The sequence below is a fragment of the Lissotriton helveticus genome, chromosome 1_1 (genome assembly GCF_964261635.1).
Source record: "Lissotriton helveticus chromosome 1_1, aLisHel1.1, whole genome shotgun sequence".
Taxonomy (NCBI): domain Eukaryota; kingdom Metazoa; phylum Chordata; class Amphibia; order Caudata; family Salamandridae; genus Lissotriton; species Lissotriton helveticus.
The window spans coordinates 372,528,172-372,544,380 of record NC_136057.1 but is presented as its reverse complement, the minus strand read 5'-3'; the positions used below and the strand labels follow the sequence as shown (position 1 = coordinate 372,544,380).

Below are 16,209 nucleotides of genomic sequence, written 5' to 3'. Positions count from 1 at the left end.
CACTGCTCTCCAATGTCTGGTGTTTGTTTGCCTGTCACCCAGGGTCCTTCTGCATTCAGCAACATGCAGATGTAATTGGTGCTCCAACTGTTATCATGATGGTGAGCTATTATCCACAAGAAAAACGGATAGGGTGAGGGTCCCTGGGGAGTTTAAAGACCATGCACAATTACATACCCCTAAGTACAGTTTCATACAACAAAAAGTAATTGTGGGTCTATAGTCATCAGAAGTTGTGAAAAAACAGCCACCAGCCTATTCCTAGCTCGACAGAAGTCCTCAATAATGTAGGATACTTTCTCAGGTATAAAAAATTCCCATCAGATATCGTTGGTTACCGCCCTTGTCATCATTTGGGACTCCTTACACCAAGGAGAGTATTTATTGCATCCCTTGATGGAAAAACGGATGCCCCAATGTTATATAGGGTGTGTAAGGGTAATCTGACAATGATACCTGAGTAAGCAGTGCGTGTGAAAAATGAAAGTGATCGTGAAAAAAACTAAAATTGGAGAGTATAGAGAAGTATTGGCCCTGAAGAAGGCAGCGGACACCAAGTCCCTTTACTGCTGAAACATGTCGACCTTTTACACTAGATAGTAGCTATTTGTTAAAACTACTATATTTCCGCACTGATTTTTAGCCTTGGAAGTATGAGAGATACCTAATAAATTGTTCTATCTCTATACTCTCCAATTTTAGATTTTTTCACTATCACTTTCATTTTTCACACACACTGCTTACTCGGGTATCATTGTCAGATTACCCTTACACACCCTATATAACATTGGGGCATCCGTTTTTCCATCAAGGGATGCAATAAATACTCTCCTTTGTGTAAGGAGTCCCAAATGATGACAAGGGTGGTAACCAACGATATCTGATGGGAATTTTTTATACCTGAGAAAGTATCCTACATTATTGAGGACTTCTGTCGAGCTAGGAATAGGCTGGTGGCTGGTTTTTCACAACTTCTGATGACTATAGACCCACAATTACTTTTTGTTGTATGAGATATTATCCACACCTCAGTGCAATGTGATGAAGTGTGGCTACAAAAAACACAGACAGTTGGTACTGGCTAACATTCACGTGAGCAGACAGACCTTCAGAATCTAAAGTCCATACAGTAAACCTCAGCATAAGAAGCAGAATGATAGGATACATTACATTTGTTTGCTTTACACTGATCAGTGAAGAGCATCTATCGTGCATATTTCCCTGGCAGGTAAATGTAAATGGGTTTGTATTTATATAGCGCACTTCTACCCAGAGGTCTTGTAGCGCTGTATTCATACCGCTGTGGAACCCATCCTGGCTTTCCTGTGAAATGTCCACTCCTGGGCACCCCCAAGGTGAAGCCAGGCATCCAAGAGCTGCTGGGGCCGTTGTGGAGATTAAGCAAGCTATTGCCCAGAGTCACAGAGTGGGACCCATGATTAGACTAGGCACCGAGGCGAGAATTATCAGGTCCGGGGAAATTGAGTCCAAGAGCCGCCGAGGCGGGAATTGAACCATGGTCCCGGGTCTGCTGCTCTAACCAATGAGCCACCCTTCTCCTCCAGGTACAATGCAGCCGCTCCAAGAAGATGCTTCCCCTATTAAAAAATGAACACGAAGGCCTTAATTTGGGTTTGGGGTTCTTAAATAGGGCAAACAAATAAACCTACCTTGTGAATAGCTATAAGGGGCAAATGATTCAGGCAGCTTCTGGAGACAAGAACGTTAGTGCAGCGTTTGTGGGTTTGACGTGTATGGGCGCTTACTCCATTTAAGGCACATAGTGTAGTCTAAATATTCACTGAGTAATTTTGGTATAGACTCCTGCGGCAAATGGCTTTTTGGCTCAGAAACCTTCACCCATTGGCTTGAGACATTAACAATCACATCCTGGATCAGTCCAAAGGGGGTATTTTAGTCTAACATTATTCATATTGTTTGATGTATTTTTCTGCGTCCACGGAAATGCTGGAAAGACAATTTTACAACAGAAATTTACACACTGTTATAGCACTTAGTTTTTGTAGCTTATGCACAAATCAATCCTTTCTTTATAAATTGGTTTGCTCTGCAGCAGGCATTTTTTAAAAAATATTTAGTCAATGCTCCAGTGCGAGCCTCAAACCGGTTGCTTGTTTAGTTTGCACTGTGCAATAAACAGGTGCAGTCGTAAGTCTTGCAGAGATACATTTTTGGGGTTTCTAAAACTCCAAAATGCATGGTGTATTAACCTTTCATCCCTCCTTTAACTCTTGGTTAAGGTTGGGAATCCTTTCTGTTGCAGCATATCCCACATGAAGTTCACGGTCTGCTAGCCCTAGGAGCTGCAGCTCCTAACCTTTTACAATGCACACCTATGCTTTTTTTTTTTTTTTTTTTTTTTTTTTTTGAAAACCTTTATTTGAACAGAGATAGCTCACAAATACGGGCCTACAACCCACCAGGGCTGGCCACCACATAACAAAAACAGCAGGAGACATATATCAGGTGTCACAATATACTAAGGCAACAAATCAGGGGAAAGAGCAAGCATCTTAGAGCAATCTCAGGAGCAAACAAATAGAAAGGTAGTTTTCTTTTTTAAAGAACGGGTTTGGGAGGTCAGGAGCCTGGCGGGCCATAACACAAGCCAGAGGGGCGGGGTCGCGGCAGGCAGCAACGCAGCGATCGTAAAGACACAGGAGAAATAAATACGACAGAGGTATACCAGTAAGTACCGGGCAAAACAACGGGTAGAAAGAAAAGCAATTGTGCACACAATCCACTGCCCGCCCACCGCAGCCACCACCCGTCCCACCGATCAGCACAATAAAGGACCCAAATACCAAAACGATACGAAATGCACCCCCAAGTAGAAAAAACCCCACAAAAAAGGGGGGGGGAGAGGGAAGGGAAAGGGGGGAAAAAGGAAAAGGAAGGGACCCCAACCCAACCACCCGCCCCCAGGTGACAAAGCAGGAAGAACAAAATTCCGGTACAAAATCGACCACAAAATAGGAAGACAAACAGAACAAATCACCATCTTTGTAATACCGGAAAAATACACCAGAAAGACACCCGGGGGACAGACGGCGATACAGAGCCCCGAAAAAGGGGATACACAAGGGCCATAGAACCAAGTAGGGGAAAAAGGAGGAGAGAAAGACCCCTCCAAAAACAACAACAGACCCTCCCACCCACCCCACAAGCCCTCCCTACACCCCTGCAGAGGGCTATGGCCTACCCCCCGGCAGCGTGCCTGTCGCCCTAAATAGAACCCGAAATATAGAAGAAAGGAACAGGGTAGAAACAAAGATAAAAGGGAAGGGGCAGGGGAAGGGAAGGAACAACGCACACGGGGGAGGGCGAAAAATCAGTATCATCTGCTTCCATCCCGCCACCTGCTACAAGGGAAGGGTATAGCCCATGGGAAGTTAACGATATTAGAAAAAGTTTCAGGAGTCCCATAAAATTACAGGAACATCACAACAGCACTTGTCAATCACATAACAAAGAAACCAGACTACCGCATATAAAAGTCGTTTCAGCCCTGTCCACTTTTGTCCAAGGTTGTAACCATCCGAACAAACCAAGAGCAAACGATGAGGGACACAGGGCTCAGGAGAAAATTTCGCGGCAGTCCAAAGAAGAAACTGGAAAGAAAATATTGAAGATCCAGGAAAGACACAGTACAACAATCGTATTGCAGACAGAGTTCCAGGGACAGTTCGAACGAGGCAGGCCCAGCCGGGCCGGAACATACTTCTCGGTCGGGGAGTCGATGCGAAGAGAGACTGGAAGGATCGTCGACGCCAGGCCAGGATACAAGCGGACCGCATCCCAGTGGCCGAGGCAACCAGACAGGACAACGGGGGGCGTCGGAGACTCTCCGAGCCAAGGATGCGGTCCCCGCCGGGGGCACAGAGTCAAGGAGCACATCAGTCGCGATCATCGACGAGGAGGCCAAATCCGATGACGGGGGCCCGCATTGTTCAAAATGAGGGTCCGCCTCCACAGTGGAGACAGACGCAGCCACGGTAGTCCGCCAGGAGTTCAGTGCATCCAGGACAACTCGAAGCGCAGGAAACTCTTTACAAGATCCGACATCCGGGCCATGCGGCGGGCCCCCAGTGCTCGCCCGGGCCCGGCAAAGACTCCCAGGGCCGGCCGCCATCTTAAGAGCCCAGCACGTCCCCGGTCGTCGGGAACCCCGGCCGGGGTAACACCAGAGCAAAAGGAGGTCAGCCAGACTGCGGCAGGGCGCCCCAAGGCAGAAAGGAGAGCCACCAGAAGAAGGATGTCCGTCGGTCCCCCCGTACCGCCGGCCCCGTTCTCCGAGCCCGGGCGGAAAAATTCAAAATGGCCGGGCCGGGGAATAGAAGGGGGACCCAACCAGACAATTGAGTAGGCTCTCCCGCGAGGAGCAGCGTTCGTACCTCTGGGCCCAGGCCAGTCGGGTCCGTCAAGGGGCACAGCCGGCCAATTCACACATCAGCCTCCGCGTCCAGCTCCACAGCGCCAACAAGAGCCGACCAACATGTTCCGTCACGGCCCAGCGTAGCAAGGAGGCCCGGCCAGACCGCCCCGGAGGCTCCGAGCGGGATCACTGCACAGGATCGACAGCACTCAGGATCACCGGAGCAACGGGTAAGTGTCCGCTAAGTGACTGGAGTACCGAAACACAGCAAGGAGGGCTTCCCGGGGCAAGAGGAATACAGGATAAATGAAGATAAACAGGCGGCCGGACGGAGCCGAGCTAAAACGCGGCCATCTCGGTCGCGAGCTAGGCTCCTCCCCCGCACACCTATGCTTAAACGTTTTGCAAGTCAGAAATGACATTTTCTACAAGAATGGAGAGAGAGAAACGTTACTTAATCAACATACGTAAAGTCTACATGTCTGGCTGCCATTTTTAGGCCATAATTAAAAATTAACCCCTCCCATGCTGGTGACGAACCCTAGCCGTCACGCCCCGCGGTGGGCGTGTGCTGATAACGGCTGGGGTTCGTCACGGCCCCGCCCTGTTCTTTTGTTTACCGCACAGCAGAAAAATTGCGGCCGCAGCGAAGGGGTTAAAAAGGCATCTCAAAATTTGGAAAGATAAAGAAATCCCATTTGACGACGGAACATTTTCTTCCCGGTCTAGCAATTGGATTTGTGCGCACACACACACATACATGCATACCATACATACATACATACATGGGTCAATACCAGGAGGGCTATTATTGGCTAATCATCACTACACAGCAGGATGTTTAGTGCCAACAATAACAATTACTGGGATCCGGATTTGCAGCTACTTTGTGGCAAACGATTACTTTGAGTAGCCCAAGCACATTGCTGGCCAGGCCTTTAGGGGTGGGCGAAAAGTTTGCTCCGCCGACAGAGAGCATGGAGTTTTGTCCACTCCGAGTTCTGCTTGGAACGCAGAGTTCCAGCAAAACTGCATCACGTGGCGGAGTTTGTTCTCACGTTGGCTCGCCAACATTAAGTTGCCGAATGAGAATTTGAATCCCCTAGTGTGATTTTTAGGTTACTAGAGCGCCTCCCGGCTAGATTTCTCAACTTGGGCGGTTGCGGCAAGTCACGACCGTTCGCGTTGAGAAAACTGCAACTAGAGTCAAAAATCTACTCGAGCTGCAGAAAGAAGAAGGGCCCTCTGGCTTGCCGCGTGGTACTGTTTGCACTGATTTTACAGCACGAACAAGCTCCTGGTGCTAAATACCAGCACAATGTGCTCCATTCCTCCAGTTTGCGTAACCCAGCGGAATATTGGAGTTTTTTTAATGCAACTCAGCGGAGTAAAACTCTGCGAGTTCTGGCCACCCCTACTTTATACTAAGAAAAAGGGATAGAAAAGGTTATTTTTGACACTGAAGTTGGCTCCACCAAGAGCCTATTACTGTTTGGATTTTATATTTATTGCTTTTGGATATTTCACGAGAAAAAACTGGGAGAGCAGAAAAAATTTAACTTGTGTTAGTCAATTTGTTGGGAGTGTAAGACATTGAGCTGCTTGTGAACAGAAATAAGTAATTTTCAACGCTCATGTCATGGTAGAGCTTCTCCATATTTGACTACATTTGTGATCACACTAAGATTCACCAACCCAATGAATCTAGGGCAGGGACTCCAGGTCATTGTGTTGTATGTGGCCATAGTCATGGGTTCCAGGGAGAACTGCCAGCTCAGGGGCCTAGCTTCAGGTGGGTGTTTGGTGTGTGACATCCCCCAAATGCATTCTTGACTTGGTAGTTGGGTGTCGGGCCTGAGTCAGGTCTGCTACGTCTTTATCAATTCAATAATCTTTATTAGGTTTATAAAACCATAAAAGATACAAGATAAACAGACATTCTAGAAATACAGTAATCCTCTCTCTAAACAATCATTCTGTGCATATTCAATTTTCGTTTGGTATGAAGACCAAGCTCAATAAAGCAATAAAAAATGTACTAAAAGAAATAAATAATTTTCAGATTCATAGATGTAAAGCAGAGGATTTAGGTGGGGAATGAGGTTACGAATTGCTAGAACATTTCATTAAACAAACTATGTCTACCAGTTTTTCTCACCGTTCTCATTTCACTAAGAGCTTTAACTTGTTAACTTCTTGGAGCAGAAGCCTAAAAAAATAAGTCAACTAAATACTATATATTTCCCTGTAGACCTACTTCTTGAATAGGTGCAAACTTACAACATTTTGGAATTCACGAACATTGGCAGTTGTAGTCTTGGAAAGCTGTGCCAGTCTCAGGCTTCCAGGCATATTACTGTCAATCAAACACTCAAAAGGTGATGGGACAAATGCTTGCAAATGTTCTAACCATAGGCAATCACTTGGGGCAGCATTTCAACGACTGTTCCACTCTAGACAGAGGTCTACCAAATGCAAGTTAGTATGATCCTGTTCGCCATGAAAACAATCAATCCCAAACGTTGGTCATCTCACCCCTCTACCCTGAAACCCCATGCTTTTTCAGTTAGGAAATTTGAGATTCACACCCCCTGAACCTCAATGACTAAGGTACGCCCCTGATGACATCTCATCAAGCAATGGTCACAATCCCCGTCCTCAACCAACCTCCACCCCCCCCCCTTCAATATAGCCTGCAATAGCAACCGCTCCCCCTGTCCTCTTACACCCTCCATGTCACCATTTTTCAGGAACTTTTTTTGGTGCCTGGCATCTTATGATGGCTGCCACAACCAACCATGTTCATCTGCTGCTGGCCAATCATATTTTCCGGGTTCCCTATTGGGCAATGAACTAGGTGTAGGGCAAAGGGAAAAATGCGTACACGTCTGATTTTTAAAAAAATCTTTTCTATTGCTTATTTTTATTAGTGCATCATACATTAGCAGGTCAGGTGCCGTATGTTACATAAAGGTCCTCCTGCCAGTTCCGCCTGGGTCTGTTCTTCTGTCCAGCTTGCCGGCAGTCTGCCACCCGTCTACCTGCTGCCCTCTGTGATACCTCTGTCCATTTCTTGATGTTTTGCCTATTATGCCTGTTTGTCTGCCCCGTTTTGTATTTCTGCTCGTTTTTTTAACCTTTTCTGGTTGTTCTGCCCTGCTTGCCCTCTTTTGCTATTTTTTGTCTTTTCTGCTCGTTTTTCTGCCCGTTTTTCCTTTTCTTCTCATTTTACTGCCTTCTGTTTTGCCCTCTTCTGCTCTGTTTTGCCCTATGTTTTGTCTTTTTCTGCTCATTTCTTCCCGCTATAGCCTCAAGACCTGGCTTTTTTGACAGACAATTTCCACAACACGCCCAGATACCACAAGAGGTGACAGTGCTGCGCTCTGCAAATGCTGAATGATGATGGACCGATTGAATCATCAGATATACAGCTTAATTAATACTTCATGTTTCGGTGAGTTTCCTGCGTCTTGCAGTCCGGCTTTGAACATTGCCGACAAATTAATGATAGCAATAAATGTTTCATACTTAAACAAAGAAAAAAGAAAAACATCAAAACATGTACGTTTGCTTGGCCCAGTGACAGAGGACTGTGTACTGTGAATGATTGAAGTGTGCGGCGTGTGCTGTTGAAAGTTCTCGTCTGATTGGGTTTATTTTCCAAATTTAGTATTTCAAGTTGTCCTGGAACTGTGGGCAAAATATACAATTAGTCTAATCCTTTAAAGCTGGCATGTCATCTTTTGTTGAAATTAATGTCTCAAACAACTCAATGGATTTACATTAAACTTCAAAAGGTTTTGTTGCTTGTACAATTCTAGTTTTGTGGCAAATTTGATGTAAGTTGATTAGGCAGTTTCTGCTGTAGAGGAGAGCAAAAATTATTTTGGGCGCTAAAATGAGAAATACAAATTTTTTGACTACCACTTTAACCTCCCTCGCTCTATCCCACCTTCAACTCCCTCCCCAGTTTCCCATCTCCCTGACCACAAACCTTTCATGACTCGCACAGTGGTCAGATCTGTACAATTCTTGACATTCCAAAACTCAGTCAGTTGTGCCATACCTACACACTCACATACTGTCAGTCATAAAGCAAGTGCTCTGTATATTTTGAACTTTCAATAGTTCCTATACTACTCACATCCAACATAAACATGTTTTTTCGTCCATCTTTCAAGGTTAATTTCCGGGAAACTGTGCAAAAGAGACTTGTCTTCATTTGCTAGTGGAACATGGTAATGTGTACCGCATTTGATCGCGGTCTTGTTTCACTGTAGCTAAACAGGTTTATATGTTCTTACCTGCCAAGAACTCATCCTCCTCTGCATGGGGAACATTGGCTACTGTTGAAGTCCTTTGGGCAAGGTGAGGGGCTGCAGGAAACAAAGTCATAATTGAAGAGATTGTAAATCTTAACAGGCAAAAACAAAACTTCGACTTTAACAACTGATAATAATGCTTTAATGTTTGTGGTTGTTTAAAACCTTTACAATTTGAAAAAAAAAAACAGTTCAAGTATTATAACAGAGATCGGGTTCATACATATTGAAACAGTGTAATCAGCAGTTTAACGCATACTGGGGTTGCACGCTAGTCGGCTATATAAATGTAACAGCAAATGATTCCTCATTTATAGCAGCACAAAGATTAGGGAAAGGGCAAATACCTTGAAACAGCTGTCTTTACAGAAAAATTGGACGGTATATTGGTTCTCGTTACCAACAGAGCAGTAGCCTAATATAGTGCTGGTGCAAAGTAAAAACAACCGCAAGTAGCTCAGAGTGATCGTCAAAGTTGATCGGATTTTCACCGGTCAAGAGTCTGTTCTTGTTGGATACAGTTCAATGTGGCTGATCGGTTTCAACAGATGGTTTAGCTGGATAAAAATAGCAGCTAGTAGTTCCTCATTGGGAGCAGAACAAGAATTGGGTAAAGTTCAAATGCCTTAAATATGTCTTATCTAGTTGGCTTAAACAAGAAAACCAGCATCTTGTTCCTCCTTACCAACAGATCAGTGATCTGAGAAAGTGCTGATGCATATTTAAAAACAACCATTAGTAGTGGCAGAGTGGTCTTCAAAACAGACTTGAATAACTTATTTACTATAGGCAAGAATCTTCAACCATTCAGTAGGACAGAATCCCTAACTTGGTCTAACTTTTCTGAGAGCTTTTAAGGTCACAATTTTTTTAAATTATGCAGCAGAAGAGGTAGAAAAAGCAACAGCAGAATGGGCCACATGTCACCTACTGAGTTATCCTATCCAAGATGAAAAACTCTGGCAGTGGTATCACTTAAGATCTGCCAGATCCCTGCTGAAGAGATCTCCTCCAATCCAGACCTGCTGTTTCACATCCATCTACTGCTCTCCTCTCCCCACTTTCTTTTTTAACTTCCATGCCCACACGCTCCTTTACGGACTGCACTGGTGCCCGCCCTTCCAGCTCTCTCACCACATGTAATCCTTACTCCCATTAGGTACTCCTCCTGATTGCAATACCCTTTACTGTTCTACCCACCTTCTCATCTGGTAAGGCTTTGATGGACCTCTGTATAATGCATGACAGAGTGTGAGCAAACAAATGCCCACGTCAGAAAATGGTCTCCACTAGAGATCTGGGTCTCCTGCTTCAATGTTATTTGACAGGACAGTGGTGTTGGGAATTGAACTTATCACCAGAAAACTGGTCTATCCGTGCAAACTGGGATGCCGGTGAAAACTATAGATAGCTAAAGGAAATTTACATTTGTTTCAGCATTCTCTGATCCAAAGAAAAAATGCAGACTGCTTTGAATGAGGAAGACCCCATGACACAGTAAATCTGTGATACATTTAGAAGGAAGTGACATAGACCTCTTTAAAATCCCCCTGGTTAAAAAGGAGTTAAGGGAGGAGTAGATCATACTAGAAGACTGGCCTAGGAAGGAGATGTCTGGGCAAAGTTGCAACAAGCGAAGGCTACCCCCACAACCCTAGGTCAATCGAGAGAGAGGCTGAATTGTACACAACTTTGCTGGTCTTGTAGCAAGGTATGTCTTCCATTTAATGTGTATTGTATGTGAAATGTGTTCTCATGTACGGTTGGAGTAACCACATAGGTGGTCCAAGATTTTTTATTTTAAATAAAACTTTAACTGCATCAAAAACTTGGGGCATGATATACATCGTGGCAAAGGGGTTCTCTGTCATAACAGTGACAGATATGCTGTCCACCGAAATATAAATCCATTATATCCTACAGGATTTATATTTCAGAAGACAGAATATCCATCACCATTGGAATGGAGAAAGCCATCCACCAAGATCTAAACGAGGCCCTTAGGCCCTTAATAATTCTGAAAACTAAATTAGCCTGATACCAAGTTCAGGGACCAAAAGCATTCAGGAGCTGTTGTCTAGGTTCTGATCAGTAAACATACCACTGTCACTGGCACCACCTGCCAGCGGTTCCAGAGAACCCAGGCTTTTCTGCTTTCTCTCCATTTGCTCCCGGAACCGCTGCTGCAGTTGCTTCTGTCTCATCTTCCTCATGTAGGTTGCATCTAGCTCGGAGTTTTGAGCACCACACTCAGACAGCTCTTTACTGTTAAAGCAGAAAAAATAAAATAGGTGAAATTCAGGAGAGGCAAAGCTAAAATTGTGCATGTTTTCATATGTGATCTACATTCTAGACAAGGAAAGCAAAAATGTTATGTTTCCATATAGGAAAAACTGAAGCTACCCATTTCCACTTTCTTGAATCTAGTGACAGCCAGCAGAAATGCAGATGAAGAATGAAGTCCCAGTGCAGGCCAGTACTTTATTAATCGTTTCCTTAAAAATTGAGATCCATCACTAATTAAAGCTTTGAAAGTAAGGCAGCAGAACTTGATTAGGATTATAAAATTCTAGCAATTACCAAACACATACATGCAATTATGGAATAAAACAATGTTCTGACTTTTTATATGGGATACATGTGTGTGTGTGTGCATAAATATACCCCAACAATGGGATTAAATAGCATATTACATTCTGTACATATGGTTTATTTCAATGTTTTACCTTTGTATATGTTTACAAAAATGTACTTACTTAACCAAACCCAGGATGCAAGGGGTTGCATTTGTGCAGCAAGGCAAAATTGTGTAAAGTAACTAACACTTATACTGTGACGAATTATACAATGTTTTCAACACTACTGTGGTAATAAGAACAAGTTATTTGCTTTTGGTAACACATTTTATGGTGAATACTCTAACCACAGATTCCTCACCTTTAAAATATTCTCCAGGTGCCGGATTGGCTAGACATTTTTACAGCAGTGCTCCAGTCTGCCACTAGGTGGCATTGTGCAGCTCTGTGGTTAACCCCATTTTGCCCCAGAAAGGACCAAACAGAGCTGTGTATAGGTGATACCACTCTGTGCGTACATTTGTTTCCTGATTGACTCTCTGTGACCCTGGAAGCGGAGCACAAACAGTTGTTGGCACCAATTTGCAGATTTCCAAATTGGGACCTTTTTATTAAATGTTAAAAACAAACCACCCCATAGAGCGAGGATGTGGGAGGGCAGTCAAGATTCTGAAGCTGGAGAGAGTATCCATCAGAAAAAGCATTACCAAAGGTAATTAAAATATTCTTCTGATGGATACTTCTATCTGCAGATACCAAAGCAGTACCTCACAAGCTAGGGTATGTGGACCTGCAGGACCAAAGAGGCAAACTGCCCTTCCCATCGAACCAGTTTCATGGCCTGGCAGATGTCAAGTACAAGCATTCCCTGTGCCAATGCGGTGGCAGCAGCCTTGACCTTGGTAGATCGAGCTCTCAGTCTTTCTCAGGCAAAAAATGTGTGTGGGGGTATCACAACTTTAATTAAGAAGGTCGCCCTTAACTTAAACAAGAGTTTGTTAGGAAAAAAGGTGGTAAGGGGCCCAAGAGAATCCGGAGCTCACTCACACAATTGGTGGAAACGATTGCAATGATTAAGATTGTTTGGAGTCTCAAAATATACAATGAGCAGCTGATAATTTGCTCGAAGGGTGTACATATGAGGAACGTTAGAACCAAATTAAGATTCCACTGTGGCATCACAAACTGTTTGGAAGGGAACATGTGCCCACAATTGTCACTTGCATCGCCACCTTTGTGTCACCTGCACATGCTGAGCACCAAGTCCAATTCGGGTTGTTTCGTAATTTATTTACTTACAGTGCTGTTACAACTGTACCTCTCTATTTTTTCTTTAATTATACGATGCCATGAGCACGTTTGAAAAAACTCATTGAGTCTCCTTGTCTCTGTTCAGGTAATGCTTGATGCATACATGATTATTTGCCTTTTAGTAAGACCAGTTGGGATATTGTTTGATTATTCTGATTACCTACCCCCAATACCAACGTGGTTGACAGGTCGTACTCCTGTAGTATTCTACAAGATTGTGAGCAGCTGCTGAGCTGCGAGAGTTGGCGCCTTCTTGGCCCTTATTTTCGGATCCATTTAGAGGTCCATATTCCTAGTGTTACTTTCAGGACAACCAGGATGTCCAAGGAGACTCTATCCTACTCTGAAGAATAGGCACAATCTAAGACTCTCGGAGAGACTCTGCAGAAACTCACCTTCCACCTCAAATCTCTCTCAAATGAGAAAAATGAAAAGCGTTTACAACAAACACATACACTTGGCGAAAATCGATCATTTCAGACTTCAACTGGATGGAGCCAAAAACAGACCAAAAAAACTCTTCGAAATCATTAAGGAACAATCTAACCAATCCACTAACCAGAGCTCGACTCAGTTATCCCCACTCCCTAGTGGTGATGATTTTACAGCTCACTTCAGGGAAAAAACAATGAAAATTGAGCTGGAGCTATTACACACTAACCCACATTTGCTATCCAAGACACTGCCGGCAGGAGCAGGAGAGGTGGCAAAACCCACGACAATACATTCGCATCTGGACCTCAAGAACAAGGCCTCTTGGAGCAGTTTTCTCCTACTTGACGACAATGAGTTACTTCGCAACATGGCATCCATCAAACCCTCAAACCATTTTGGTGATCCTCTCCCCGCCAAGCTCTATAAAGATTTAATCTTGGCCGTTCTCCCTCTTTGCTCCAAGATCATACATGAATCTCTCTTACAGGGAAAGATTTCAGACTCCCTAAAAACTGGACAAGTTACTCCCATCCCCAAGAAGCCCAATGCGGACTTATCAGATCCAACCAACTTCCGACCTATCACCAGCAGCATGACTAACAAAATTGCTTGAAAAATGCGTTCACTCCCAGCTATGCAAACATATTGAGAATTATCAACTCCTGGATTCCCATCAGTCAGGATTCAGAGCGCGGCACAGCACCGAAACGGCATTAACTCACATTGTTGACGCCGTAAGAGCCCTCGACTGAAATGTCCCTTGTCTCTTGATCCTTCTAGACCTGTCCTCAGCCTTCGATACCATCAAACACAAAAACTTGATTGATCTACTACAACATAGGATGGGATTGTCGGGCCCGGTCCTAAACTGGTTTTCCTCCTTCCTGCACAACCGCACGCAAAGGATCAAAGTTAATCATGCCCTCTCTTCCAGTACCCGTGTCCTTATTGGTGTCCCTCAAGGTTCTAACGCTCTCGCCCACGCTTTTCAATCTATTTATGGAACCTCTTGCGTCATTTTGAACAGAGCCAACATCCATACCACATGTATGCAGATGACACGCAACTGTACCTAAATATCTCCTCGCAAGAGGACATAAAAATGTTAAACACTGCACTTGCTCAAACCCAACAATGGCTAGCTCAGAATCATCTCCTACTAAATATTCTCAAAACTGAATTTCTGCTGATCACCCCACCTAATCACTCAGCTCCTACCCTAGACTGGATTAAACACCTAACTGCTCTGAACTGCACTCCTCATGTTGTAGACTCTGCCAAATGTTTAGGCATCACCTTGGATAAACACCTAAACATGCAGGCACACATCAGTGCAACTACTAGAGGAGCCAATTTCCAACTCAACACACTGAAGAAAATCAAACCATTCCTCCCCCCCCGAAGATCTCAGACCGGTGGTTCAATCCCTGATTATCCTAAGATTGGAATACGGGCTGGTGACCCTCGTAGGACTTCCCAAAGCTACCTTGGCTCCTCTTCGAGCCACATTAAATGCACCAGCTAGGCTTTTAACGGTTTCTAGGAAATTTGATCACATTTCACCCGACCTTTTGCAGCTAAACTGGCTATCCATTGAAGCAAGAAAGTTGACTCAAGATAGCCTGTCTGACTCAAAGCCATACATCACAATACACCATACTATCTAGCTAATAAACTTGAACTATCGAGCTCTAACAGGTACCTCAGAAGTACATCCACCTTTCTCCTGAAACCTCCAAGATTAAAAAAGAAAAGATCGTACAACCGTACATTCTCCGGGCTTGCTCCAAGAATTTGGAACTCCTTACCAACAGAGATCAGATCAAATCCTTCCACTACTTCCTTTAAAAAACTGGTTAAAAAGCTACTAATTAATGAACATTAGCGCGCTGATCATGTTAGTGCCTTATGGTAACCAAAATCTTGAAATATTTTTCACTGATGTTCTATGACATATTTTTTTTCCCTTCCTTTTGCTCTAATTTTGGACAACCCCTTTACTGCATCAACTGTTGATTGTAAGATATGTTGTGGTTTCTTTTTTTTCCTTGTAGAGCTAAATTGTAACGATACTAATGTTATATCTTTATTATGATCTGTATAATTGCTTACTACAACGCTCCGAAACCCCTCTGGGTCTTGTTCGCGCTCTATAAAACTTTCAAATAAATAAATAAATATATTCAAAATTTAATGAGTGGCCACGCTCTCCTTTCTGGGCCTTCCATCCTTCCCACTACTAACCATACCCCTAACACCTCCCGTGTAATGCTATAGAAAGAAAAAAAACTAAAGAAGAAATAGATAAGAACTGAGCTTCACGCCCGTATGCTCACAGACTATTTAAAATCAGGCGTGATCCCGGTTGGCCTCCAAATCCGCAATACACCTGCTATCTTTACACAAGACCTCAAATTCCGGACCGGCTTCAGTCACCTAGCCACAACTTGCTCCCGCCACTGGAAATAGCTGAACTAGAAAAATTGATTCTGGCAGATTTCTCCATCACAGATGCCAAAATCCCCTGAACAAGATCAATACAACCATTTCAACCTTCAGCACCTTTGAATTGAACAAAAAGATCACTAAAATACAAAAGGACATCAAGTACTACAAGGTCCAACAAACTTACCCATACCTCTGTGACTAATTTTACAACACCCCCTACATCCCACCAAGAGCACGGAACTGGGGTAGATATCGTAACAATTAAAGAATCACCTTTTCTGACTCTTCCAATACCTCAATTGAAGACACTGATTCCGGCAAAGGTCCAAGTACATCACGAGCCACAAACCGACCACAGCCACTATTACCACAAGTTTTTTAGGGCGAGGCCGCGGATGCGGCCAACAACAAACACGACCAGCCTGGAATCGACAATACCAACTTCAATTTGCGGGGTAGAGATAAACCCGCAACAGATTCTATCAATGGGGCCCACAACAATGAACACTGAAAGCAACAACTTAGCTACCCCTCTGTTCCAGATTTCATCTCCTCCAGATGCCCAGTCGATACCCATCTTTAATCTTTCAGGTCACATTCTCACTCACGATGAGACCCGACTTCTTTCACGTGGTTTAAGCTTTGTTCCCACAGAACGTACTAACTTCCTTGAACTTCAATCGAGTTTACTGATGTTCTTTCGGCGAATATGCCTCAAACA

The 16,209-nt window shown here is 44.0% G+C and overlaps 1 protein-coding gene across 3 annotated transcripts in view; it reads right to left on the bottom strand.

Moving 5' to 3' along the window:
• RAD52 (RAD52 DNA repair protein) overlaps positions 1–16,209 on the bottom strand; it is a 316,281-nt gene that overhangs the window by 56,534 nt on the left and 243,538 nt on the right. For all 3 annotated transcript variants that reach the window (XR_013606865.1, XR_013606866.1, XM_078673695.1), the window contains exons 9-10: positions 10,820–10,983; positions 8,701–8,772 (exon numbers count right to left, since the gene is read on the bottom strand). Coding sequence is in view for 1 of the 3 variants with exons in the window: in XM_078673695.1 (XP_078529821.1) it covers positions 8,701–8,772; positions 10,820–10,983 (236 nt within the window). In the remaining 2 variants the exon portion in view is untranslated. The remainder of the gene's footprint in view (positions 1–8,700; positions 8,773–10,819; positions 10,984–16,209) is intronic.